Source organism: Salvelinus sp. IW2-2015, linkage group LG4p, assembly GCF_002910315.2.
Source record: "Salvelinus sp. IW2-2015 linkage group LG4p, ASM291031v2, whole genome shotgun sequence".
Lineage (NCBI taxonomy): Eukaryota > Metazoa > Chordata > Actinopteri > Salmoniformes > Salmonidae > Salvelinus > Salvelinus sp. IW2-2015.
Genome location: NC_036841.1, coordinates 18,505,098 through 18,533,093, shown reverse-complemented (window position 1 = coordinate 18,533,093; position 27,996 = coordinate 18,505,098). Strand labels below are relative to the sequence as shown.

General features: G+C 44.2%; 1 protein-coding gene across 2 annotated transcripts in view; it reads left to right on the top strand.

The window, feature by feature from the left end:
• col4a3 (collagen, type IV, alpha 3) overlaps positions 1-27,996 on the top strand; it is a 115,875-nt gene that overhangs the window by 80,498 nt on the left and 7,381 nt on the right. For both annotated transcript variants that reach the window (XR_011475334.1, XM_023982752.2), the window contains exons 29-47: positions 5,421-5,515; positions 5,645-5,795; positions 5,870-5,983; positions 6,570-6,737; positions 7,928-8,017; positions 8,097-8,231; positions 13,635-13,733; positions 13,906-13,995; positions 14,596-14,735; positions 14,996-15,122; positions 15,990-16,070; positions 16,167-16,268; positions 16,642-16,689; positions 19,246-19,431; positions 19,557-19,687; positions 20,589-20,661; positions 21,030-21,101; positions 23,631-23,756; positions 25,640-25,738. Coding sequence is in view for 1 of the 2 variants with exons in the window: in XM_023982752.2 (XP_023838520.1) it covers positions 5,421-5,515; positions 5,645-5,795; positions 5,870-5,983; positions 6,570-6,737; positions 7,928-8,017; positions 8,097-8,231; positions 13,635-13,733; positions 13,906-13,995; positions 14,596-14,735; positions 14,996-15,122; positions 15,990-16,070; positions 16,167-16,268; positions 16,642-16,689; positions 19,246-19,431; positions 19,557-19,687; positions 20,589-20,661; positions 21,030-21,101; positions 23,631-23,756; positions 25,640-25,738 (2,127 nt within the window). In the remaining variant the exon portion in view is untranslated. The remainder of the gene's footprint in view (positions 1-5,420; positions 5,516-5,644; positions 5,796-5,869; positions 5,984-6,569; positions 6,738-7,927; positions 8,018-8,096; positions 8,232-13,634; positions 13,734-13,905; positions 13,996-14,595; positions 14,736-14,995; positions 15,123-15,989; positions 16,071-16,166; positions 16,269-16,641; positions 16,690-19,245; positions 19,432-19,556; positions 19,688-20,588; positions 20,662-21,029; positions 21,102-23,630; positions 23,757-25,639; positions 25,739-27,996) is intronic.

Here is a 27,996-nt window from a genome sequence, read left to right as displayed (position 1 = left end):
AACCTTTTGCAATTATGTTAGCATAGCTGAAAACTGTTGTTCTGATTAAAGAAGCATTTAAACAGCTATTTGAGTGTCTGGAGCATCAGCATTTGTGGGTTCGATTACAGGCTCAAAATGGCCAGAAACAAAGGACTTTCTTCTGAAACTTGTCAGTCTATTCTTGTTCTGAGAAATTAAGGCTATTCCATGGGAGAAATTGCTAAGAAACTGAAGATTTCGTACAACGCTGTGTACTATTCCCTTCACAGAACAGCGCAAACTGGCTCTAACCAGAATAGAAAGAGGAGTGGGAGGCCTCGGTGCACAAATGAGCAAGAGGACAAGTACATTAGTGTCTAGTTTGAGAAGCAGACGCCTCACAAGTCCTCAGCTGGCTGCTTCATTAAATAGTACCTGCAAATCACCAATCTCAACGTTAACAGTGAAGAGGCGACTCCGGGATGCTGGCCTTCTAGGCAGAGTTGCAAAGAAAAAGCCATATCTCAGACTGGCCAATAAAGAAGAAAACATTAAGATGGGAAAAAGAACATAGAAACTGGACAGAGGAAGATTGGAAAAAAGTGTTATGGATAAACTAATCTAAGTTTGAAGTGTTCAGATCACAAAGAAGAACATTCGTGAGACGCAGAAAAAATTCAAAGATGCTGGAGGAGTGCTTCATGCTATCTGTCAAGCATGGTGGAGGCAATGTGATTGTCTGGGGGTGCTTTGGTGGTGGTAAGGTGGGAGATTTGTAAAGGGTCAAAGGGATTTTGAAGAAGGAAGGCTATCACTTCATTTTGCAACGCCTTACAATACCCTGTGGACGGCGCTTAATTGGAGCCAATTTCCTCCTACAACAGGACAATGACCCAAAGCACAGCTCCAAACTATGCAAGAACTATTTAGGGAAGAAGCAGTCAGCTGGTATTCTGTCTATAATGGAGTGTCCAGCACAGTCACCGGATCTCAAACCTATTGAGCTGTTGGGGGAGTAGCTTGACCGCATGGTACGTAAGAAGTACCCATCAAGCCAATCCAACTTGTGGGAGGTACTTCAGGAGCATGGGGTGAAATCTCTTCAGATTACCGCAACAAATTGACAACTAGAATGCCAAAGGTGTCACGGTGAGCACTACTGGAGGAGAAGTCAGGTGTAGGAGAGCAGAGAGTTGTGAACAGGCGCACACTTTATTTGGGCAGAGGCAAATAAACAGACGGATGCCACTGCGTCAAAACCTCCAGCCAAAGGAAAAAGTGCAGGGTGTGAAACAGTCACAAAAATGAGCACAATGTTACAATAACCAACTTTCGTGAAATACCACGGAAAATAATGGGAAAAACCCAGCCTGGCGTGTACACACGCAACACGTAACAAAACAATTTCACACAAAGACATGGAGGGGAACAGAGGAATAAATACATGCAGTGTGATTAGGGAATGAAAACCAGGTGTGCAGGGAACAAGACAAAACAAATGGAACAATGGAAAAATGGAGCGGCGATGGCTAGAAAGCCGGTGACGTCGACCGCCGAACGCCGCCCGAACAAAGAGAGGAGCCGACTTCAGCGGAAGTCGTGACAAAAGGTCTGCAAGGCTGTAATTGCTGAAATTGAGGATTTTTTCACGAAAGCAAAGTTTGAAGAACACTATTATTTCAATTAATTATTTATAACCTTGACAACGTCTTGACTATATTTCATATTCATTTCATGTATGTTTTCATGGAAAACAAGGACATTTCTAGGTGACCCCAAACTTTTGAACGGTAGTGTAAGTATTCAGACCCTTTATGCAGTACTTTGTTGAAGCACCTTTGGCAGTAATTACAGTCTCCAGTCTTCTTGGGTACACTATAAGCATGGCACACCTGTATTTGAGTAGTTTCTCCCATTCTTCTCTGCAGATACTCTCAAGCTCTGTCAGGTTGGATGGGGAGCATTGCGCACATCTATTTTCAGGTCTCCCCAGAGATGTTCAATCGGGTTCAAGTCCGGGCCCTGGCTGGGCCACTCTAGGACATTCAGAGACTTGTCTCGAAGCCACTCCTGCGTTGTATTGGCTGTGTGCTTAGGGTCATTAGCCTGTTGGAAGGTGAACCTTTGCCCCAGTCTGAAGTCCTGAGCGCTCTGGAGCAGGATTTCATCAATGATCTCTCTGTACTTTGCTCCGTTCATCTTTTCCTCGACCCTGACTAGTCTCCTTGTCCCTGCCGCTGCAAAGCATGATGCTGCCACCACCATGCTTCACCGTAGGGATGGTGCCAGGTTTCCTCCAGACGTGACGCTTGGCATTCAGGCCAAAGAGTTCAATCTTGGTTTCATCAGACCAGAGCATCTTGTTTCTCATGGTCYGAGAGTCTTTGGGTGCCTTTTGGCATACTCCAAGTGGGCTGTCATGTGCCTTTTACTGAAGAGAGACTTCCGTCTGGCCACTCTACCATAAAGGCCTAACTGGTGGAATGCTGCAGAGATGGTTGTCCTTCTGGAAGGTTCTCCCATCTCCAAAGAGGACCTCTAGAGCTCTGTCAGAGTGACCATTGGGTTTTTGGTCACCTCCCTGACCAAGGCCCTTTTCCCCCGATTGCTCAGTTTGGCCAGGTAGCCAGGTCTAGGAAGTCTTGGTGGTTCCAAACTTCTTCTATTTAAGAATGATGGAGGCCACTTGGACCTTCAATGCTGCAGACATTTTGTTGTACCCTTCCCCAGATCTGTGCCTCGACACAATCCTGTCTCGGAGGTCAACGGACAATTCCTTTGACCTCATGGATTGGTTTTTGCTCTAACATTCAATGTCAAGTGTGGGACCTTATATAAACAGGTTTGTGCCTCTCCAAATCATGTCCAATCAATTGAATTTCCAACAGGTGGACTCCAATCAAGTTCTAGAAACATCTCAGGGATGATCAATGGAAACAGGATGACCCTGAGCTCAATTTCAAGTCTCAAGTCTGAATACTTATGTTTTTCAGTTTTCTCTTTGTAGTACATTTGCAAAAATAATTGAAAACCTGTTCGCTTTGTCATTATGGGGTATTGTGTGTAGATTGAGTTTTATTAATTTAATCAATTTTAGAATAAGGCTGTAACGGAACAAAATGTTGAAAAAGTCAAGGGGTCTGAGTGCTGTGTATATATACAGTACCAGTCAAAAGTTTGACACACCTACTCATTCAAGGGTTTTTCTTTATTTTGACTATTTCCTACATTGTATAATAATAGTGAAGACAGCAAAACGATGAAATAACACATATGGAATCATGTAGTAACCAAAAAAGTGTTAAACAAGTCAAAATATAGTTTATTTTTGAGATTCTTCAGTAGCCAACCTTTGTCTTGAAGACAGCTTTGAACACTCTTGGCATTATCTCAACCAGATTCACCTGGAATGCTTTTCCAACAGTCTTAAGGTATATGCTGAGCACTTGTTGGCTGCTTTTCCTTTACTCTGAGGTCCAACTCATCCCAAACCATCTCAATTGGGTTGAGGTCTGGTGATTTTAGAGGCCAGGTCATCTGATGCAGCACTCCATGATTCTCCTTCTTGGTCAAATAGCCATTACACACCCTGGATGTGCGTTGGGTCATTGTCCTGTTGAAAAACAAATGATAGTCCCACTAAGCGCAAACCAGATGGGATGGTGTATAGCTGCAGAATGCTGTGGTAACCATGCTGGTTAAGTGTGCCTTGAATTCTAAGTGAATCACCGACAGTGTCAACAGAAAAGCACCATCAGAGGCCTCTCGGGTGGCGCAGTGGTCTAGGGCACTGCATCGCAGCGCTAGCTGCGCCACCAGAGTCTCTGGGTTCGCGCCCAGGCTCTGTCGCAGCCGGCCGCGACCGGGAGGTCCGTGGGGCGACGCACAATTGGCCTAGCGTCGTCCGGGTTAGGGAGGGTTTGGCCGGTAGGGATATCCTTGTCTCATCACGCTCCAGCGACTCCTGTGGYGGGCCGGGCGCAGTGCGCGCTAACCGAGGGGGCCAGGTGCACGGTGTTTCCTCCGACACATTGGTGCGACTTGCTTCCGAGTTGGAGGCGCGCTGTGTTAAGAAGCAGTGCGGCTTGGTTGGGTTGTGCTTCGGAGGACGCATGGCTTTCGACCTTCGTCTCTCCCGAGCCCGTACGGGAGTTGTAGCGATGAGACAAGATAGTAATTACTAGCGATTGGATACCACGAAAAATAAAATGGGGAGAAAAGGGGGTAAAAAAKAAAAAAAAGGCACCATCACACCACCTCCTCTGTGCTTTACGGTGGGAACCACACATACGTAGATCATCCGTTCACCTACTCTGTGTCTCACAAAGACATGGCTGTTGGAACCAAAAATCTCCAATTTGACACGTCAGACCAAAAGACAGATTTCCACTGGTCTAATGTCCATTGCTCGTGTTTCTTGGCCCAAACAGGTCTCTTTTTCTTAATGGTGTCCTATAGTAGTGGTTTCTTTGCAGGAATTCGACCATGAAGGCCTGATTCACGCAGTCTCCTCTGAACAGTTGATGTTGAGATGTGTCTGTGAAGCATTTATTTGGGCTGCAATTTCTGAGGCTGGTAACTCGAATGAACTTATCCTCTGCAGCAGAGGTAACTCTGGGTCTTCCTTTCCTGTGGCGGTCCTCATGAGAGCCAGTTTCATCATAGCGCTTGATTGTTTTTGCGACTGCACTTGAAGAAACTTTCAAAGTTCTTGAAATGTTCCATATTGACTGACCTTCATGTCTTAAAGTAATGATGGAATGTCGTTTCTCTTTGCTTATTTTAGCTTTTCTTGCCATAATATGGATATTGCCAAATAGGGCCATCTTCTGTTGAAATGCATTCCAGGTGACTACCTCATGAAGCTGGTTGAGAGAATGCCAAGAGTGTGCAAAGCTGTCATCAAGGCAATAGGTGAATCTCAAATATAAAATATTTTGAATGAAATATGAAATGCCCAAATACATTTTATTTTTCAAACTTCTGATCACCTTCTTGCCTTGGATTACATATCTTAGATGCCAATTTGCAAAACGATGAATACAAATGGCATCATTTGAAGACAAAATTCAATGTTTACAACGAGGATAAAACCATGTTGTAAATGTAAACGTTTAGTGAAAAATGCGTAACAGGAGAATAGTTTCCCATAATTCTACACCTTTTGATGTTTTTATTTCCAATTTTGATCATCATTGTTTATTGATATTGATTAAATAGGATTTTTTTTTAAGACAGACTCATTTCATTGATGTGTTCATCTTTTTTTGTAGGCAGTTCTTATGATTCATGTATTTGCTTCATTAACAGTATCTTATAGTTTGGATGAAAGTATTTGCTGTTTAGAGAAGGCAACGTTTCTTCGAACTACACTTTTCCAAATGTGCTTGTACGTGATTGAGAAAAACTGCAGATGGAGCTCAAGTACAGATTCAGTCATGAGACTGTTTCCCTCTCAGGTGAGAAGGGCCAGCCGGGACCTGCTGGTGCCCCAGGGATTGGTAGTATGGGACGACCAGGACCATCCGGAGCTCCCGGGATGCCAGGCCCTAAGGTCAGTGGAGCACAAACATTTTGTGTGTGTGAGTGTGTTTGAATGAGTTTGTGAGTGTGCGTGTGTGTCCTATTGTGGGCTGTCTTTGTGTGTCCATACATAGTCATTCTGTGTTGTATGGGTTTTTAGGGTGATTTCAGACCAGGGCTCCCAGGGCTGCCAGGTAGACCAGGCCCCCCAGGGGAGGATGGTTCTCTGGGGCTGACTGGAGACTCTGGTCTGCCTGGGCTTGGTAGATTACCTGGCCTACCAGGAAGAGATGGTCCACAGGGAGACAGAGGTGAGTAGACACACACACACACACCCACACACACACACACATACAGTCTGATTGTTGCTTCTGTCTATCCTCAGGCAGTAAAGGTGCTGAGGGCTTGCCGGGTCTGCCTGGGGATCCTGGAGCGTGTACGCAAGGCATTCCAGGCCCTCCGGGGGCTGTAGGTCTCAATGGAATCATTGGCTTCACAGGTACATATCCTTAGCCCCACAACTCAGCTGTTTACCGAAACAAGTGGCAAAGGATGCCCTTTTGTTTTTTTTGTTTTTCTCCCAGAATGTACACTACCAGTCAAAGGTTTTAGAACACCTCCTCATTCAAGGGTTTTTCTTTATGTTTACTATTTTCTACATTGTAGAATAATAGTGACGACATCAAAACTATGAAATAACACATCTGGAATCATGTAGTTACCAAAAAAGTGTTAAACAAATCAAAATATATTATTTGATATTTGATATTCTTCAAATAGCCACAATTTGCCTTGATGACAGCTTTGCTGTAAGCATGTAAGCATCTTTGTCAGAACACTGCATGTAAGCATATCTGATGCTGTAAGCATCTCTGTCAGAACACTGCTCATAAAAGTTCTAGCTGTGACTCTACTGTACATACATGTATGACACTCTCATAAAGTCCTCTCTGTGTGTTCCTCCTTTTTGTTCTCTCATTTTCCCCTTTCTCCTCTCCCTGCTGTCTCGTTCTCCTCCCCCCGTCTCTGTCTCTCTTCTCTCCCCTTTCTTTCTCTCTTCTCTCCTGTCTCTCTACATGCTTCAGGGACCAGAGGACAGAAGGGGGCGCAGGGCGATTCAGGTCTGCCTGGCAGAGGGGCCCCAGGATTGATGGGGCCGTTTGGACGGCCCGGGTTTGATGGGCCCCCGGGACCTGGGGGGGCTGCCGGCCTGAAAGGATTCAGAGGAAGAGATGGTGTTCCTGGGACACCAGGTTAGACCACTGTTGCTTTAAGGCAGTGTTTCTCAATTATTTTCTGTTATTTTCTAGGAAGAAGTAAACATTTCGCGCCCCCCAACTCTCCGCCGCGACTGTAAATAGTATAATTTGTCTATGAAATTGTTAGAAGTACACCTCTGCATAACATTGTATCCTTATTAACATTAAAGAGATCAACTTACAACAAAGAATAACTTTATTAACATTGTTTTTTAGTCTGTAACAGAAAAGACTTAAAGTGCATCAGTTTGCCTGAAATGTAAAAGAAAATTCAAGCCTTATTTGACCATTTGATACTGAAAAATAAAATAAAATATAATCAATAAATAATAATACATTCAAATTGATCAGCAACATTATCTCAGGAGCACAATATATGAAACACTGACCTATAAAACAAAAATKAATAAAACAATTTGTGCTGATTTAAAAAAAATTAAATGAGGAAGTCATAGTTTTTATTTTTGCAGCACTTGCGTCATCCAGCATGACAGAGACCATGTCTAATGCTGCAGGCAGTATCAGCTCCTCTGCTATGGAGTGGGGTTTTTTGCACTGAGCAATTTGGCACGTCACCTTTGATGATGCTAGCAGTGCTCGATGGTTTACTGAAGTAGCATTCACAAAGCGGGACGATTGTTGGCAATATTCAGCACGTTTTCGCTGACTAAACTCAAGCGGCTTATCAGCGTGATTGGGGTGTAATGTCTTTAAGTGACGCCTTAATTTATTTGGCTTCATGCTGTCCGCTGCCAACATTTTTAGACACAGTAAACATACCGGTCTTTCCTCGTCTCCCACCGTAGTCACAGTGAAGCCAAGCGCTACATRCSSRYSSKYATATTTCCTCGTCTTAGCTTTCGGGAGACTTACGYTTGTMTCATTATCTCCGTCTCTCTCCGCCTTTCTTTACATCCCTGTTAAATATTTTTCCATGGTGTCTCTTAAGGGTTTGTTATCTGCACTTCATATATCCTGCTGTGTGCTCTTATTCGGTGCAAAAAAAAACTACTCCCTGCGCAAAAAAAAGCATGTTCCCCGGGGTCACACGCGCCCCCCTGGCATCGCTCCGAGCCTCCCCAGGGGGGCGCGCCCCACTATTTGAGAAGGACTGCTTTAAGGTGAAGAAGATAATGTGCCATTGTGTGATCAACTGTTATGAACCTGTGTGTGTGTTCTCCAAGGCCTGAGAGGAGACATGGGGCCATCAGGAGCGTGTGGTACACCAGGACCAGACGGAGGCCCAGGACCAGGGGGACGACTTGGCCCTAAAGGTAGAACTGTCCAATACTTTTATGCACACACACACGCTATGATGATGATGATGTTGACGATGATGATTGCTGTCTCCAGGTCTGATGGGTGCTGATGGTGTGAAGGGCCGTGTAGGAGTCAGGGGACCTGTGGGAGATTCTGGGGCTCCTGGAGATATTGGAGTCACAACATACATCGAGGTCCTTGGGGACCCTGGGGACCCAGGACCTACAGGTCAGTCTCTGAATGACCCCTGACTCTGAATGACCCCTACCCCCAATCAACACTACAAACTCCAATTCTGATTCTAGAACATTAGCGGCACCCTGTCTTTTTAGACTTACACACAGTGTCTGTAGTAGGCTATTCCCTTCTCCCCTTGAGTTTTTAGAAACATTTACAGTGGTTCGTCCTTTAAAAGTTGCAACGTACTGCAGCACGGCTTGCGTGGTGCCACAGAATTCTATGGCACATTACTGCCAATTACTGGTACCATTAATGCTAGTTAGTGTTAGTTTGACCACCAGAGGGCATCTTTGAGAAGCATTTGATAGCCTTCAATAGTGGCTGTACTAGAGGATAGATTTTTTTTTGTGAGAACATAGTATATGGGACTGATTTTAAGAAATGTCGCTTAATTAATTTGATTAATATTATGGTGTTTCTATTCCAAAAAAAAACGAAAAACCCTTTGGGTTTCCGTTAGGATGGAACGGAAAATATGGCACTGTATAACGTGACGATCGGGAGTAGGCTACAGTGCTGGGCTATTTAGCTAAATAATCCCTGTGTCGTGCAGGCAACTGGGGTTCAATTCCCCGACCGGGAGGAAGGAGTAGGCTGTCCTTGTGTTTATACATTTTTTTAACTAGGCAAATCAGTTAAGAACAAATTCTTATTTACAATGATGGCCTAGGAACAGTGGGTTAACTGCCTTGTTCAGGTGCAGAATGACATATTTTTACCTTATCAGCTCGGGGATTCAATCTTGCAACCTTTAGGTTACTGGCCCAATGCTCTAACCACTAGGCTACCTCCCGACACAAAAATAAATATGAATGTAAATAAGGATTTGATCTTAACTGATTCCATATGTGCTATTTCATAATTGTGATATCTTCACTATTATTCTACAATGTAGAAAATAGTAAAAATGAAGAATAACCCTGGAATGATTAGGTGTGTCCAAACTTTTGAGGCCATCAAGACGTTTTGACTAGAGAAATTGACGATACTATAACGCAACAAATACATTGATCATTTCAGCAAGGTTTTACCTGTGGTCGTGGAGCTGGGGGCATAGTGCAACTAAAATGTAGTTTAAATAACCATCTGCATTTTGATTGTCTTTTTTCTAGTTATTTTATTAACTAAAGCATAAAGATGTTGATGAAGAAATACTGTCCCGCTGTTTTGAGTTAGAAATGTAACACTTCAGATGACTTAAGCATCGAATACATTGCAGGTAGTGGGATGTTCACACCTACCTTAGCCGGGCTATAAAGAGTCTATTGTCCTGATAGTCGGGCTACAAGTTTTCAAAATGCCACGAGCTGTCCATCACTACTGTAAATAAAAACACAGCATCTTGTTTACATTTTGTTTACATTCTTTATTGTAACCACAATGTCACAAATAATTTGTGTCTACCTTTCCAATTACTTTTAGAGTTTGGGATTCATTTGATTAATTATGGTGTTTATATTCCAAGAAAAATTAAAAACCCTCTGGGTTTCCGCTAGGATGGAACGGAAAATATGGAGCTGTACAACGTGACGGTTGGGAGTAGGCTACACAGTACCGGGCTATTTAGCTAAAGAATCCCTGTGTCGTGCGGTCATGAGAGGGGCACGCGGGAGACCGGCGTTTAATTCCCTGATGGGGAGCAAGGAGTAGGCTGTCATTGTAAATAAGAATTTGTTCTTAAGTGACTTGTCTAGTTAAATAAAGGTTACACTAAGAGCATAAACAATTCTACACCATAATTGTAGTCTAACCAATACCCAAACGAAGATCCAGTCAAAATAAAAATCTCATTGATTTATCAAGACCTGTCGCCATGCTTGTCTCAGAGCATCCTAGATCTGAATGAATGAAATATTCTTATTAAATACTTTTTTCCTTACATAGTTGAATGTGCTGACAACAAAATCACACAAAAATGATCAATGGAAATCAAATTTATCAACCCATGGAGGTCTGGATTTGGAGTCACACTCAAAATTAAAGTGGAAAACCACACTACAGGCTGATCCAACTTTGATGTAATGTCCTTAAAAAACAGTCAAAATGAGGCTCAGTAGTGTGTGTGGCCTCCACGTGCCTGTTGACCTCCTACAACGCCTGGGCATGCTCCTGATGCGGTGGCGGATGGTCTCCTGAGGGATCTCCTCCCAGACCTGGACTAAAGCATCTGCCAACTCCGGACAGTCTGTGGTGCAACGTGGCGTTGGTGGATGGGACGAGACATGATGTCCCAGATGTGCTCAATTGATTCAGGTCTGGGGAACGGGCGGGCTAGTCCATAGCATCAATGCCTTCCTTTGCAGGAAATGCTGACACACTCCAGCCACATGAGGTCTAGCATTGTCTTGCATTAGGAGGAACCCAGGGCCAACCGCACCAGTATATGGTCTCACAAGGGGCTGAGGATCTCATCTCGGTACCTAATGGCAGTCAGGCTACCTCTGGCGAGCACATGGAGGCGGTGCGGCCCCCCAAAGAAATGCCACCCCACACCATGACTGACCCACCGCCAAACCGGTCATGCTGGAGGATGTTGCAGGCAGCAGAACGTTCTCCACGGCGTCTCCAGACTCTGTCACGTCTGTCACATGTGCTCATGTGCTCAGTGTGAACCTGCTTTCATCTGTGAAGAGCACAGGTGCCAGTGGCGAATTTGCCAATCTGGTGTTCTCTGCAAATGCCAACGTCCTGCACGTGTTGGCTGTAGCACAACCCCACCTGTGGACGTCGGCCTCATACCACCCTATGGAGTCGTTTCTGACCGTTTGAGCAGACACATGCACATTTGTGCACAGTGCTCCTCCTTGCACAAAGGCGAAGTAGCGGTCCTGCTGCTGGGTTGTTGCCTCCTACGCCTCCTCCACGTCTCCTGATGTACTGGCCTGTCTCCTGGTAGCGCCTCCATGCTCTGGACACTACGCTGACAGACACAGCAAACCTTCTTCCACCAGCTCGCATTGATGTGCCATCCTGATGAGCTGCACTACCTGAGCCACTGTGTGGTTGTAGACTCCGTCTCATGACACTAGAGTGAAAGCACCGCCAGCATTCAAAAGTGACCAAAACATCAGCAGGAAGCATAGGAACTGAGAAGTGGTCTGTGGTCACCACCTGCAGAACACTCCTTATTGGGGTGTCTGCTAATTGCCTATAATTTCCACCTGTTGTCTATTCCATTTGCACAACAGCATGTGACATTTATTGTCAATCAGTGTTGCTTCCTAAGTGGACAGTTTGATTTCACAGAAGTGTGATTGACTTGGAGTTACATTGTGTTGTTTAAGTGTTCCCTTTATTTTTTTGAGCAGTGTAGTTGTAGACTAATGCTTCAAATCCTATTGCTTCTAACTTTAATATGCTCTTTAAATAAATAAGACCTACATCACTTTTAACAGCACATTACTCAACACTAGTGAGACTCATGTCGCCTAAGGTAGGCCTACAGTATATAAAAAAATATGACGTGACTCTCCGCCAATAATTACATATAGAGGATTGGAGGATTCTAAATTAAAACCATGGGTCTCCCGGTGGCGGCCGACACGGGTATCTGTAGCAACGCAATTTTGCATTGCGATGTGGGGATTTAGACAGCTGCACCACTGGGGAGGCCCCATCCACAAAGTATCAAAATACAGAGAGGAGTTGGTAAAGGTATATTGTCCTGCTAAAAGCCCATAATGGGCTATTATAATACTGTACATGGTGTCCAGGTCAGGAAAACCAAAACATTTATTTATAAATGACTATCAGAAAGAATGTTGGTACTTATTTTGATCCAAAGCCATGAATGAGTGAGTCACTCAGCTTTATGTAGGTGATGCTATATGAAAGTGCCATCAACTTGATAATATATATTTTGGAGGTTATTTTGTTTAAAAAAAAAACGAAAGTGAGTGTTTGTAATCTGAATAAAGGCCAAAATAATATTTGTAAAGGCCAAAACATTTATTTCTGTTTTTAGAGGGAGAGAAACGCTGCGCCAATTGTGCGCCGCACTATGGGATTCCCAATCATGGTTGGATGTGATACATAATAATAATACTTAACTTAGAAATACATTTGACGATAGAATTCTCCCCCTACCCTCCATTTGGAACGTTTCCCTAGTCAGTGCCATTATTAGTGCAATGCCCCTTAAAGTGTTGCTCTGTGCTACCCAGTGCGCTTCCCTCCTCCCTTCCCCATGGGCTAGGTCTGTCTTCTGTGTGTGGCTCTGCGGCCCATCCCTTGCCCCCTGCCCTCGTGCCTTGAACCTCGCACGCTGTCAGTGGATACAGCTGGAGAACTGCATGGCAATCCCATTGAGTGCGGGAGCCATGACCCATATATATTGTCCTGCTAATAACAGGGTTCATAATATATCTGTGAGAATATCCAAGGGGCTTTTATATCATTCTAAATGAATAATAACAATATTTTGGAGATTTTGTTTTCAAATAACGTAAAATGAGCGAGAAAAAGGCAGTTCTTGAACTGGGGGTTAGACATTGTTGCTAATTTGTAAACAAAGCCAGCTTGTTATCAAGAATATTTTAGAWTTGTTTTTTTTAGAGGGAGAGAAACCAAATACCTACAGTCATCTCATGGGTCTCTCAGTTGAGGCCAGCACGGGTATTGAACCATCTGTAGCAACACAGCTTGCACTGCGGTGCAGTGTCTTAGACCATTGCGCCACTCAGTCACCGTACAATTTGACTGTTCGGGAGTGGGATACAGTACTACAGTAAGAGCAAAACAATCCTAACAAAATAAAATAATAAAAAACTTAGTGTAACAACAGTTTTAGTAAGTAATACTGAAGTCGTGCACAATTATCAGTTTCTATTTAGGTTTATGTCGACACAGTAAGACCCAAAACCATAATCAGTGCTCTAACTCCCCCTTGTGCTGGTCTGGAGCAATGAAGTGGTGACGCAGGGTACCGTACTAAACCACAAATTACCTTAAAGTACCGCAGCATAATCGCAAAACCTTTAGTGGAGCAACCACTGTATGTTGGCCAATACCAAAACTGCTGTACTGTTTTCATCAGAAGAAAAATATTCAGTCCTCATTGATAATAGCAAAATATTGTTTCTGAATCTGAAAAATAGTTTGCGAGTAATGCTCTGTTCCTGAGCGTAAAAAACGATATTTCCTGTTGTGAAGGCTATTTTCAAATTAAGAAGTAACAACGAATTAATGCAAGAAGTCTCAACGTGCCTTTACAGTAGCATAACTACATCGGAAATGTATTTGATGCTGTTGAATAATTTATGATATTTCATTATTTATGATAGCAATATAAATTTTCTCCTGAGTTGTATGATGGTTATACCGTCCCAAAATGTGTTAAGGCCTTTTAGATCCAGTGACCCCTGACCTCTGACTCTGCTCTCTTTTCTCCAGTTCCAAGGGGCTTAACAGGTGCCAAAGGAGATCTAGGTGTGATAGGGCACAATGGAGCCAGTGGCAAGGATGGGATTCCCGGGAGCGTCGGGCCGCAAGGTACCAAGCACCATGACACACTATTGAAAAAAAACCTGTTTCAATTGCCTACCTGCTACCCCTCTTCTTAATAAATCACTACCATGCCTAGCTATTCAATTTGATTGAGTAAACTTTATTAATCCCCAAAGGCAATTGTTTATTACTAATATTTTGACCTCTTTTCTTGTAGGTGCTGTTGGCGACCCAGGCAGAGATGGCCAGAAAGGAAGTCCTGGTTTCAATGGAAACCCTGGAGTCGCAGGAGATATGGGTGTGCCAGGTAACATACTCAAAATTATAGCGAAACAGGTTGTGTCCAGAATCTGTCTTGCCTACTACTTACTAAAATCTACATACTGTGTAGTAATCGTACTACATATTATTTAGAACTTACTCGTTAGTAAAAATGAGTCATCTAATGCGCATTTGCGTTGTTTCTCGCCATTCGTTCATTTTGGTATAGCGTTTCCCCTTACAGTATTATCAGCTGATTATCAGCTGTTGTCAAACACACATGGGTCGGAAAATAAGATTATCTTCCTCAGTAGCATACAACAAATTCCTACTATATGTAGATGAAAAGCTGAAATTAATATGACATACTGGCATTTAAAGCACACAAAATGTTCTACATTTCACATACTTTAAAATATTATATTTTCGCATACATAATCAGTCTTTTTAGAGGCTTGACATATACAGAAGGACACTCCCAGGTTTGTGTCGCTCCCGGCAGAAGTTCCCCTAGATATAGATCTAGGATCAGCTTCCCCTCCCTGAATCGTAACCATAACCATTGGAGGGGGAAATGCAAAACTGACCCAAGATCAGCGTCTAGGGGCAACTTCACCCTATTCAGGTTTGTGTCCTTGCTGACCAGGTGTAAAGGGTGAGAAAGGGGGAACAGGAGGTCGTGGAGAGCCTGGTTCATCTGGAAGACCAGGTCCAAATGGAGTAAATGGAGTGAAAGGAGAGCCCAGCCTCCCTGGACCAGGAGCTAAAGGACGACGAGGAGAAAAGGTGAAAACCGAATACACTACCCGTGAGGGGCCTGTTTTTTTTTCCTGACACCACCTGACCTGACCAGGAAAAACTGATACATACTGATATAGAACAGCAACAATTAATATTTCAAATGATTAGCAATGTATAAATGTGTTCAGCAGAAATTAAGTCCAACCTCCTCCCCCTTCTCTCCCTCCTCTCTTGCATGCTTTCTTTCTTTTCCTTCTCACTCTCTCATTCTCATATCTCTCTCGCTCTCTCCCTCTTTCTTTCAGGGAGTGCCAGGGTTTCCAGGTTTTCCAGGAGAGAAGGGGGAGATGGGTGTAGCGGGGAGGTTCGGAACCCTGGGGGCCATCGGCCCCACAGGACCCAAGGGAAGAGAAGGACTACAGGGATCACGAGGTCTCTGTCGCCCACTGAATAACAATCACTGTGCCGTACATGCAAACCCACACAACCTCCTCATTAACGGATTTATAATAACTACTGCAAAAATAAATTTCCACACGCATCAAATCAAATGTATTTATATAGCCCTTCTTACATCAGCTGATATCTCAAAGTGCTGTACAGAAACCCAGCCTAAAAACCCAAACAGCAAGCAATGCAGGTGTAGAAGCACGGTGGCTAGGAAAAACTCCATAGAAAGGCCAAAACCTAGGAAGAAACCTAGAGAGGAACCAGGCTATGAGGGGTGGCCAGTCCTCTTCTGGCTGTGCCGGGTGGAGATTATAACAGAACATGGCCAAGATTTTCAAATGTTCATAAATGACCAGCATGRTCAAATAATAATAATCACAGTAGTTGTCCAGGGTGCAACAAGTCAGCACCTCAGGAGTAAATRTCAGTTGGCTTTTCATAGCCGAACATTAAGAGTATCTCTACCGCTCCTGCTGTCTCTAGAGAGTTGAAAACAGCAGGTCTGGGACAGGTACTACGTCCAATGTACAGGTCAGGGTTCCATAGCCRCAGGCAGAACAGTTGAAACTGGAGCAGCAGCACGGCCAGGTGGACTGGGGACAGCAAGGAGTCATCAGGCCAGGTAGTCCTGAGGCATGGTCCTAGGGCTCAGGTCCYCCGAGAGAGAGAAAGAAAGAAAGAGAGAATTAGAGAGTGCATACTTAAATTCACACAGGACACCGGATAAAACAGGAGAAGTACTCCAGATATAACAGACTGRCCCTAGCCCCCATAAACTACTGCACAAATGCACTCACACACACACACTCTATTTATTCTCACGGTATCTGTATCTCACGTCTTTCTTAGGACCTCCGGGACCAGCCGGGGAGAAGGGCATTAATGGTCTCCCAGGCAATAGTGGCTGTCATGGCCAGAATGGCCTGCAAGGTAATTTATAATGCTTGTCCACACCTACTGAAATGCCATTAGACTTTCCGTCTGTGCGTGTTTGTGATCCTATTAAGCACTGCCTCTGTGTCACAGGGAGCCCAGGATTGGCTGGTGACCCAGGGTCTGCAGGCCCCAGAGGTGCCCAGGGTCGAGACGGCATCCCTGGCCCAGCAGGAGAGAAAGGAGACATGGGAGGTTAGAGAACCCTACTAGATTCAGAAAAAAAGTGTTCCAAAAGGGTTCTTCGTTTATCCTCATAGGACATGACTTTTTGGTTCCAGGTAGAACCATCTGGGTTCTACCTGGGTTCTATCTGGAACCAAAAAGGGTTCTCCAAAGAGTTCTCCTATGGGGACAGCCAAATAACCCTTTTAGGTTCTAGATAACACCTTTTTTCTATGAGTGTAAAACACTCCCTCCAGGGTTGGGGTCAATTCCAATTGAAGTCAGTCAATCCAGGAAGTGATTTGAATTTAAAATGCAAACATTGAAAAACTTTTGATATAAATAGCCCTTTACACATTCACAGAAATGATCTCTCTGTGTTGATTGTCTGTTCTCTCTACAGCCCCTGGCATTGGACCAAAAGGCACAGACGGAAAGATGGGCCAATCTGGTGAGTCTGTGCTACACACAGATACACGACATGGCCAAACCTATGTGGACACCTGCTCGTTGAACATCTCCTTCCAAAATCATGGGCATTAATTTGGAGTTGGTCCCCCCTTTGCTGCTATAACAGCCACCACTCTTTTGGGAAGGCTTTCTGCTAGATGTTGGAACATTGTTGCTGGGACTTGCTTCCGTTCAGCCACAAGAGCATTAGTGAGGTTGGGCACTGATGTTGGAAAATAAGGCCTGGCTCGCAGTCGTCGTTCCAATTCATCCCAAAGGTGTTCGATGGGGTTGAGGTCAGGGCTCTGTGCAGGACAGTAAAGTTCTTCCACACCGATCTCAACAAACCATTTCTGTATGGACCTCGCTTCGTGCATGGGGGCATTTTCATGCTGAAACAGGAAAGGGCCTTCCAAACTGTTGCCACAACGTTGGAGGCACATAATATTTTAGACAACATTGTATACTGTAGCTTTAAGATTTCCCTTCACTGGAACTAAGGGGTCTAGCCTAAACCATGAAAAACAGCCCCAGACTATTATTTCTTCTCCGCCAAACTTTACAGTTGGCACTATGCATTGTGGCAGGTAGCGTTCTCCTGACATCCATCAAAACCCAGATTTGTCCATTGGATTGCCAGATGGTGAAGCGTGATTCATCACTCCTAAGAACTAATTTCCACTTCTCCAAAGTCCTATGGCGGCGAGCTTCACACCACTGCAGCCGATGCTTGGCATTGCGCATGGTAATCTTAGGCTTGTGTGCGGCTGCTCGGCCATGGAGACCCATTTCATAGAGATGAACAGTTCTTGTGCTGACGTTGCTTCCAGAGGCAGTTTGGAACTCAGTAGTGAGTGTTGCAACTGAGGCCAGACAATTTTTATGCGCTACACGCTTAAGCACTTGGCGGTCCTGTTCTGTGAGCTTGATGCTCCTAGAAGTTTCCACTTCACAATAACAACACTTATAGTTGACCGGTGCAGCTCTAGCAGGGCAGAAATTTGACGAACCGACTTGCTGGAAAGGTGGCATTCTATGAAGGTGCCAAGTTGACAGTCACTGAGCTCTTCAGTACGGGCCATTGATCTTCCAATATTTGTCTATGGAGATTGCATGGCTTTGTGCTCAATTTTATACACCTGTCAGCAACGGGTGTAGCTGAAATAGCTGAATCCGCTCATTTGAAGGGGTGTCCACATACTGTAGTTGCATGCATTTGTTTTGTTGTACAATATATGTGTCGTGTCTCTGACTATGATTCAATTATATGACATGCTATTTTATCAAATTGATTACCTAACGTTTAATTGATTACGTGATTGAATTAAACCATGCAATAATTAAACCATTAATAACCTGGGGTACCACGGAAGCATTCATTTATATAGAGCGGTTATCTCCCGAATCCACTCTCTTAAAGATCTGAAGATCTTTTATATCAATAGCAGTCAATTATGAATCGTCACCTTATTCAGTCTCATTCTGATGGTCGTAAAGTACTTGGTTATCTGCACGAACCCTGGCTGACAAGTAGAATCTGCAATGCAAAAATTGCCTTAATTATTTATTTACTAAATACCTAAATAATCACACAGAATTACATATACATGCACAGGATAGATCATATACATTGATTACTAATCATGTCATGAGAAGTCCCATCACAACCATTTCAGCGTGGTGATCGTCACCTCCACGTGATCTGATCTCATGTAAATTCCGTTAGATAGAGTAGTCGTTCAACCATTCGCAACCACAGCTCACGCCAGGGTTTGCTTAGTCTAACGTGAATATGGTCACGGGGGGCTTTTGTACTGGGGAAGAGAAGGGCATGTTTCATCCCTCTCCAACCAATGTCTGTTCACTTGGGAGTGGCCACTGAGTGAGCATGTTTACTTATGAAATCAATTCTCTCATTTAGAAGCTAAAATCACATTTCATCTTCTCACAAATAGTTTCATATTTAAACATTTTAAATTGCACAACAATTCCATGTAAATCTGATAACTAGAATGTGTAGACTTTCCAAGATACAATTTATGTCGTCCTATCATCAGATATAATGTCCCAGGCAACAACTGATCTGACATCATATTCTTTAAGTGCCAACAGACCCTTTCAACTGGTTGAGAAAGGGAAATATTGTTCCATTCCCCAACCTTGTGAAGTTAACATACTTTCACTATGTTAACAAAGGGCTTTCCAAGAGTCCATTCTGTAGAGTGGAGAGAAAGGGGAAAAAGGTATTTATGGGGGGGTCATAAACCTCACCGAACAGAGCAATGTCATGACATAGGATATACGATGTAAACCATGTGTGTCCCCCAATAATATCTCCTGTCATCTTTATGCTAGTTAGCGACGTTTACTCCCTTCAAATAGGATGCTGTTTAGAATGTTAAGACAGTGAAATGGGGTTAGTAAAGTCACCTCAAGGCTCAGCAGCTCTGGGTCTCTCAACCTATAGTGCTACCAGATGGTAATGATTCCCTCCCAAGTGTTGAACGCTACAAAAAGATATCCCTTCACTGATCTGTTCATCTGACTGTTTCTGTAGGACTTAAGGGGGATGCAGGGATACCTGGCCGCTTTGGCCCTCCTGGTCCTTCAGGGCCTTTGGGGGACGTTGGACCTCCAGGCCCCCCTGGTCCTATGGGACTGTCTGGAAGTCCTGGCCGGGATGGAATGTGCTTCGAAGGGCTAAAAGGAGACCGTGGACAAAATGGTGTCCCTGGACCCCAAGGTGTGTAGGCTGCATCTCAAAGGATACCATCTTCCCTACTTGTGACTAGAGCCCTCTGTTGAATTATTGTTTTGGCTTCATTGCTTCCATGACCTCTGAGCCTGCTCCCCCCTCTGTGTATTTAGGTATGCAGGGGCCACGGGGACCTCCTGGTCCACCGGGACCTGGCTTTAAAGGAGATAAAGGGAACAAAGGCGCTATGGGCCTCCTGGGTACGCCTGGGTATAGAGGAGACACAGGGTTAGAGGGCAGACCGGTGAGTCACACACCACTGATTTACTCACCCATGCTTAAAGGTAGACTCCGGGAGATGACATCATCATAAACGTTGAGCCAACTTCCCACCTATAGACAATTCCTCCTTTGGCCGCCTCTCCTTCCAGTTCTCTGCTGCCAATGACTGGAACGAACTACAAAAATCTCTGAAACTGGAAACACTTATCTCCCTCACTAGCTTTAAGCACCAGCTGTCAGAGCAGCTCACAGATTACTGCACCTGTACATAGCCCATCTATAATTTAGCCCAAACAACTACCTCTTCCCCTACTGTATTTATTTATTTTGCTCCTTTGCACCCCATTATTTCTATTTCTACTTTGCACATTCTTCCACTGCAAATCTACCATTCCAGTGTTTTACTTGCTATATTGTATTTACTTCGCCACCATGGCCTTTTTTGCCTCCCTTATCTCACCTCATTTGCTCACATTGTATATAGACTTATTTTTCTACTGTATTATTGACTGTATGTTTGTTTTACTCCATGTGTAACTCTGTGTTGTTGCATGTGTCGAACTGCTTTGCTTTATCTTGGCCAGGTCGCAATTGTAAATGAGAACTTGTTCTCAACTTGCCTACCTGGTTAAATAAAGACGAAATAAATAAATATCTAAAAAAATATATCCACATAAATTGTTGCCCCTTCCCAATGTGAACGTGTAACAAGGGAGAGTCCACACATGAAGAGACAATAATCAGTCATTATTCATAAAGATGTCACCTTGCACACACACATGTAAATTAGGGGTGACGTTTCCCCTAATTACAAATCTAGTAGCATCTCCCCTTCCCCCAATCCTAACCTTAACCAGTAGTGGGGAAAATGCAAAACTGACCCAAGACCGAATGGGTGTGCTGAATAGGATGTGTTTTCACAGGGTAATGATGGCACACCAGGTGGTTTGGGAGTCAAAGGGGAGATGGGACAGTTAGGAGACATCGGACCAAACGGTAATAACCAATCTGACACCTTATTAACAACCTCCATACTTTATACATGCATTCAGAATGTAATTTCTGTTACTATACTGTAGGTCAGAGCTGCAACCTTCATCTGGGGAAGGCAATCCATAATGTTACTGTGGCAATCCAAAATTTGACTGTAGTCTCAGACCGCAATACTTGCACGACTGTTAATGACATGCTAACATACTCTAGTCAGCAACTCTTACTGCATAGCAAACATCTCACAGCATCCTATACTGTAGTGTTATTTATTTGTGCAGTTATCTTAACTACTAAATCAGTGTCAATGAATCAACCAATGTCCTTTTTATTGTGTTTTTTACAAATATATGACACAATGTGTGGTGTTTCAGGTCAGAAAGGAGATGCAGGACCTGCAGGACCTGTAGGTTGCCCTGGACAGAAAGGGCTGCCTGGAGCACCAGGTAGGACGAGCACTCACACCTAGGGTCCTGAGTTTTTCCTGGTCAGGTTACATGGTCAGTTATGTTGGGCCCTCCAATGGACACGAACTGACCAGGAATTCTGTAAAAATTGCTGCCGTTTTACTGGCTCCTAACCAATTCTGCTATTTTGTGTGTTTTTTTGAATTGTTTGTAACTTATTTTGTACATGATGTTGATGCTACCATCTCGTATGACCGAAAAGAGCATCTGGACATCAGAACAGCGATTATTCACCTCAAACTGGACAAAGATATTTTATTTAATGTGTCTGATGCGAAGGATATAATGCTGCTCCCAGACAAGGCCCAAATCCCCATCATTTGCATGAAGAAAAGTAAGGAAATACAGGGGATGGAGATCAGGGTGCCTTGTGAGAATTCGTCGGCGAGTGGGTAACCCGTTCTATTGGCCAACGTGCACTCACTGGAAAATAAACTAGATAAGCTCCATTCGAGACGATCTCACCAACGGGACAATGAAAACTGTAATTTCTTATGTTTCACCGAGTCGTGGCTGAACAACGATGCGAATAATATACAGTTGGCTGAGTTTTCCGTGCATCGGCAGGACAGAACAGCTACGTCCAGTAAGACTAGGGGTGGGGGTGTGTGTCTATTTGTCAATAACAGCTGGTGCACAATGTCTAATATTAAGGTAGTCTCGAGGTATTGCTCACTTGAGGGAGAGCACCTCATGATAAGCCTCTGAACCACACTATCTACCAATTTTCATCTATATTTTTCGTAGTTGTCTATTTCCCACCAAAACCGACGCTGGCACTAAGACCGAACTCAACGAGCTGTATAAGGTCATAAGCAAACAAGAAAATGCTCATCCAGAAGCGTCTCTCCTAGTGGCCAGGGACTTTAATGCAGACAAACTGAAATCCGTTTTACTTCATTTCTACCAGCATGTCACATGTGCAACCAGAGGAAAATAAACTCTAGACCACCTTTACTCCACACACAGAGAAGCATACAAAGCTCTCCCTCTCCCTCCATTTGGAAAATCTGTCCATAATTCTATCCTCCTGATTGCTGCTTACAAGCAAAAACTAAAGCAGGAAGCAGTCAATAAGTGCATTGATGTTGTCGTCACCACAGTGGCCATACGTACATATCCCAACCAGAAGCCATGGATTACAGGAAACATCCGCACCGAGGTAAAGGCTAGAGCTGCCGCTTTCAAGGAGCGGGACACTATTCCGGACGCTTATAAGAAATCCCGCTATGCCCTCAGATGAACCATCAAACAGGCAAGCATCAATACAGGACTAAGATTGAATCCTACTACACCGGCTCTGACGCACGTTGGATGTGGCAGGGCTTGCAAACTATTAAGGACTACAAAGGGAAACCCAGCCATGAGCTGCCTAGTGACACAAACCTACCAGCATTTTATGCTCGCTTCGAGGCAAGCAACGCTGAAGCATGCATGAGAGCACCAGCTGTTCCGGATAACTGTGTGATCACGCTCTCCGTAGCCGATATGAGCAAGACCTTTAAGCGGGGCCAGGCGGATTACCAGGATGTGTATTCTGAGCATGCGCTGACCAACTGGCAAGTGTCTTCACTGACATTTTCAACCTCTCCCTGTCAGTGTCTGTAATACCTACATGTGTCAAGCAGACCACCATAGCCCCTATGCCCAAGAAAGCGAAGGTTACCTGCCTAAATGACTACTCCCCCGTAGCACTCCTGTTAGCCATGAAGTGCTTTGAAAGGCAACACCATCATCCCGGAAATCCCATACCCACTCCAATTTGCATACCGCACCAACAGATCTCCACACTGCCCTTTCCCAGCTGTACAAAAGGAACACCTATGTGAGAATGCTGTTCATTGACTACAGCTCAGCGTTCAACACCATAATGCCCACAAAGCTCAACATTAAGTTACGGACCCTGGAACAAAACACCTCCCTCTACAACTGGATCATGGACTTCCTGACGGGCCGCCCCTAGTTGGTAAGGTTAGGCAACAACACATCTGCCACGCTGATCCTCAACACGGGGGCACCTCAGGGGTGTATGCTTAGTTCCCTCCTGTTCACCCACAACTGCGTGGCCAAGCCTGACTCCAACAGCATCATTATGTTTGCTGATGACACAACGGTGGTAGGCCTGAACACCGACAACGATGACACAGCCTAGGATTCTTCTATTGGGACAGCCGAAGAACCCTTTTAGGTTCTAGATAGCACCTTTTTTCCTAAGAGAGTGCAGTTACACTATCTAGAACCTAAAAGGCTGTCCCCATAGAAAAATCCTTTGAAGAACCCTTTTCGGTTCCAGGTAGAACCCTATTGGGTTCCATGTAGAACACTTTCCCCATAGGGTTCTACATGGAACCCAAAAGTGTTTTTCCTGGAACCAAAAAGGGTTCTTCAAAGGATTCTTCTATGGGGACAGCCGAAGAACCCTTTTAGGTTCTAGATAGCACCTTTTTTCCTAAGAGAGTGCAGTTGCACTAAGTGGTTATCCTGAGGTTTGATGGTGCTGTTTTGCAGGGCCTAAGGGGAATGATGATCACATCGTGGTGACACTGATCCCTGGAGAACAGGGGCTGCCAGGTGACCTGGGGGGCAGAGGAGAGCGTGGACCCACAGGAGCTCAGGGACGCAACGGACCACCAGGTACATGAATGGATTGTGTGTATGGTGTGGGTGTGAGCTGGTGTGGGTTTGTGTGCATGCGTGGCTGTGTGTGTGGGTTTCTTTGAGATGTCTGATGTGCGGAGTACTCTCACCCAAAAGCTCTAACACAGCACTCAAATGAATACAAAGGTATACAGTGCATTTGAAATGTATTCAGACCCCTTTACTTTTTCCATATTTTGTTACGTTACAGCCTCATTCTAAAATTGATTAAATATAACAATTTCCTCATCAATCTACACGCAATATCCCATAATGACAAAGTGAAAACAGGTTTTTAGAATTTTTTGTCTAAAAAAACAGAGATATCTTATTTACATATGAATTCAGACCCTTTGCTATGAGACTCCAAATTGAGCTCAGGTGCATCCTGTTTCCATGGATCATCCTTGAGATTTTTCTACAACTTAATTGGAGTCCACCTGTGGTAAATTCAATTGCTTGGACATGATTTGGCAAGGCACACACCTGTCTATATAAGGTCCCACACATGACAGTGCATGTCAGAGCAAAAACCAAGCCACAAGGTCAAAGGAATTGTCCGTAGAGCTCCGAGAGAGGATTGTGTCGAGGCACAGATCTACGGAAGGGTACCAAAAAATGTCTGCAGTGTTGAAGGTCCCGAAGAACACAGTGGCCTCCATCATTCTTAAATGGAAGAAGTTTGGAACCACCCGGCCAGACTGAGCAATCGGGGGAGAAGGGCCTTGGTCACGAACCCAATGGTCACTCTGACAGATCTCCAGAGTTCCTCTGTGGAGATGGTTGTCCTGTTGAAAGGTCCTCCCATCTCTGCAGCACTCCACCAATCAGGTCTTTATGGTAGAGAGGCCAGAAAGAAGCCACTCCTCAGTAAAAGGCACATGACAGCCCACTTGGATTTTGCCAAAAGGCATCTCCACCTCGACTCTCATACGATGAGAAACAAGATTCTTTGGTCTGATGAAACCAAGATTGAACTATTTGGCTTGAATGCCAAGTGTCACGTCTGGAGGAAATCTGGCACCATCCCTACGGTGAAGCATGGTGGTGGCCGCGTCATGCTGTGGGTATGTTTTTCAGGGACTAGGAGACTAGTCAGGATTGAGGGAAAGATGAATGGAGCAAAATACAGAGAGATCCTTGATGAAAACCTGCTCCAGAGCGCTCAGGACCTCAGATTGGGCTAAGGTTCACCTTCCAACAGGACAACGACCCTAAGCACACAGTCAAGGCAACGCAGCAGTGGCTTCGGGGCAAGTCTCTGAATGTCCTTGAGTGGCCCAGCCAATAGCTGTGCAGTGACGCTCCCCATCCAACCTGATAGAGTTTGAGAGGATCTGCGGAGTAGAACTCCGGAGTGCCAAGCTTGTAGCGTCATATCCAAGAAGGCTGTAATCGTTGCCAAAGGTGCTTCAACAAAGAACTAAGTAAAGGGTCTGCATTCTTATGTAAATGTGATATTTCTGTTTTTATTTTTTTTATATAAATGTGCAAATATGTCTAAGAACCTGTTTTTGCTTTGTCGTTCTAGGGTATTCYGTGTAGATTGAGGGGGGAAAAACAATTCAATACATTTTTAGAATAAGGCTGTGATGTAAAAAAATGTGGGAAAAGTCAAGGGGTCTGAAAACTTTCCGAATGTACAGTACATTATCTATGAAATGCTTGAGTAATTTTGACATTTAGAAAATAATCATGCAGATTTGACGTTTTCAGCCATCTGTGATCATGCCTAATGAGTGCGACATCCACTAACCACCACATGGGTATATGACTCCCTACAGTTCCTCATAGGCCCTCAAACTAATGTGTATCGAGGATTCACTCATCAGTATTATGTCCAGCTCATCACTGAAGCCATGTGTTATTGTCCCCTGCAGGACTCCCAGGTCCAAAAGGTGTCTTGGGCCTAGATGGGCCAGTAGGCCTGCCTGGATTCCAGGCAGCCAAGGGAGACAGAGGGTTCCCTGGACCACAAGGTGGGCTTAACGAACTACCTACTAAGAGATCCTCTTGTACCTGTTCTCAGGCAATTCCTCCATCAAAACAAACATATTCTACTCATTCATAAAGCCTTTCACCTGTGATCATCCAGGGTTGGTCTGTGTAAGCCCACCGGGCTAAAGTTTAGGTGCTTTGCAATCGCCTCATTACATACAGAGAGAGAGAGGGCAAAACTGTGGACATATTTAAAAGATCTTAAAACACACTTTTTTTAGCTTTTCTTTTCCTTAGGGTGCTTTTTACAATATTAACGTTATAGTCAACATAGCTACTAAAACTAACACGTTAGTAAACCCACAATCCAATCCATGTGTACAATCATGCAGTACAGTGTACTGCAAGCAGTTAGGTAGTTACACCGGCGGGCCCTGGTGGCATTTAAAATATATATATTTAACCTTTATTTAACTAGGCAAGTCGGTTAAGAACAAATTCTGTATTTGGCAATACATTAATAAAACCGAAAACTTACCTTGAAGGAATTGCAGTGTTGGATAGCCTTAGCCAGCTAGCTAACATAAATAGCATTCCTCTCTGTTTGAGTCAGGTTGTTGAGTAGGCTAAATTAGCTGCATTAGTTTGCTAAGTAAGTAAAAGTCCAACTAAGAATAATGAAATGAAAACATTTTACGCATACACATATTTTGCAGATGTTATTTCAATCTTCAACGTGCAGTAATCCCTAACAATACGCACAAATTCCAAAATAAATAGAAAGGAATTAAGAAATATCAGAACAATAAATATACAGTATATGTATATAATGGTGTGTGCAGACAATATGAACAGTATATGAATAGAAAATGTATGACAAGCAGTAGTTATATAGAACGAGCCTTGACTAGAACAGTATATACATATGAAATGGATAAAACAGTATTTAAACCTTATTAAAGTGACCAGAGTTCAATGACTATATACATAGGGTCTCTAAGGTGCAGGGTAGATTACCTGGCGGCTAGTAACAGTGACTAAGTTCAGGGCTGGGTACTGGGCGGAGGCCAGCTATTGGTGACTATTTAACAGTCTCTCTCTCTCTCACTCTCTGCTGCTTCTTCTTCATTTTTTAAGAAATTAATTTGTTCTAAACTATTCTCTCTCTTTGAGTCAACTACTCACCACATATGCCCTGCAGTGCTATCTAGCTGTAGCTTATTCTCTGAGTACTAGATTCTCTGATCCTTTGATTGGATGGATAACATGTCAGTTCATGCTGCAAGAGCTCTGATTACTGTGTAAGTCTATGGAGACTTGAGAGACGTGAGAACCCTGAGCCTCCTAGGTTTTGTATTGTGAAGTCAATGTACCCAGAGGGAGACGGAAAATAGCTGTCTTCTGGCTACACTATGGTGCTACCCTAGAGGGTGCTGTTGAGGCTACTGTAGATCTTTTTCGCAAACAGTGACCCTTTACTCAGTACTCTGTTGAAGCGCCTTTGGCAGCGATTACAGCATCGAGTCTTCTTTGGTATAACGCTACAAACTTGGCACACCTGTATTTGGGAAGTTTCTTCTCAGCAGATCCTCTCAAGCTCTGCCAGGTTCGATGGGGAGCGTCGCTGCACAACTATTTTCAGGTCTCTCCAGAGATGTTCGATCAGGTTCAAGTCCGGGCTCTGGCTGGGCCAGTCAAGGACATTCAGAGACTTGCCCTGAACCCACTGCTGCGTTGTCTTGGCTGTGTGCTTAGGGTCGTTGTCCTGTTGAAGGTGAACCTTCGCCCCAGTCTGAGGTCCTGAGCGCTCTGGAGCAAGTTTTCATCAAGAATCTCTCTGTACTTTGCTCCGTCCATCTTTTCCTCAATTCTGACTTGTCTCCCAGTCCCTGCCGCTGAGAAACATCCCCATAGCATGATGCTGCCACCACCATGCTTCACCGTAGGGATGGTGCCAGGTTTCTTCCAGACGTGACACTTGGCATTTAGGCCAAAGAGTTCAATCTTGGTTTCATCAGACCAGAGAATCTTGATTCTCATGGTCTGAGAGTCTTTAGGTGCCTTTTGGCAAACTCCAAGTGGGCTGCCATGTGCCTTTTACTGAAGAGTGGCTTCCATCTTGGCACTCTCCCATAAAGGCCTAATTGGTAGAGTGCTGCAGAGCTGGTTGTTCTTCTTGAAGGTTCTTCCATCTCCACAGAGGAACTCTAGAGCTCTGTCAGAGTGACCATCAGGTACTTGGTCACCTCCCTGACCAAGGCCCTTCTCCCCCGATTGCTCAGTTTGGCCGGGCGGCCAG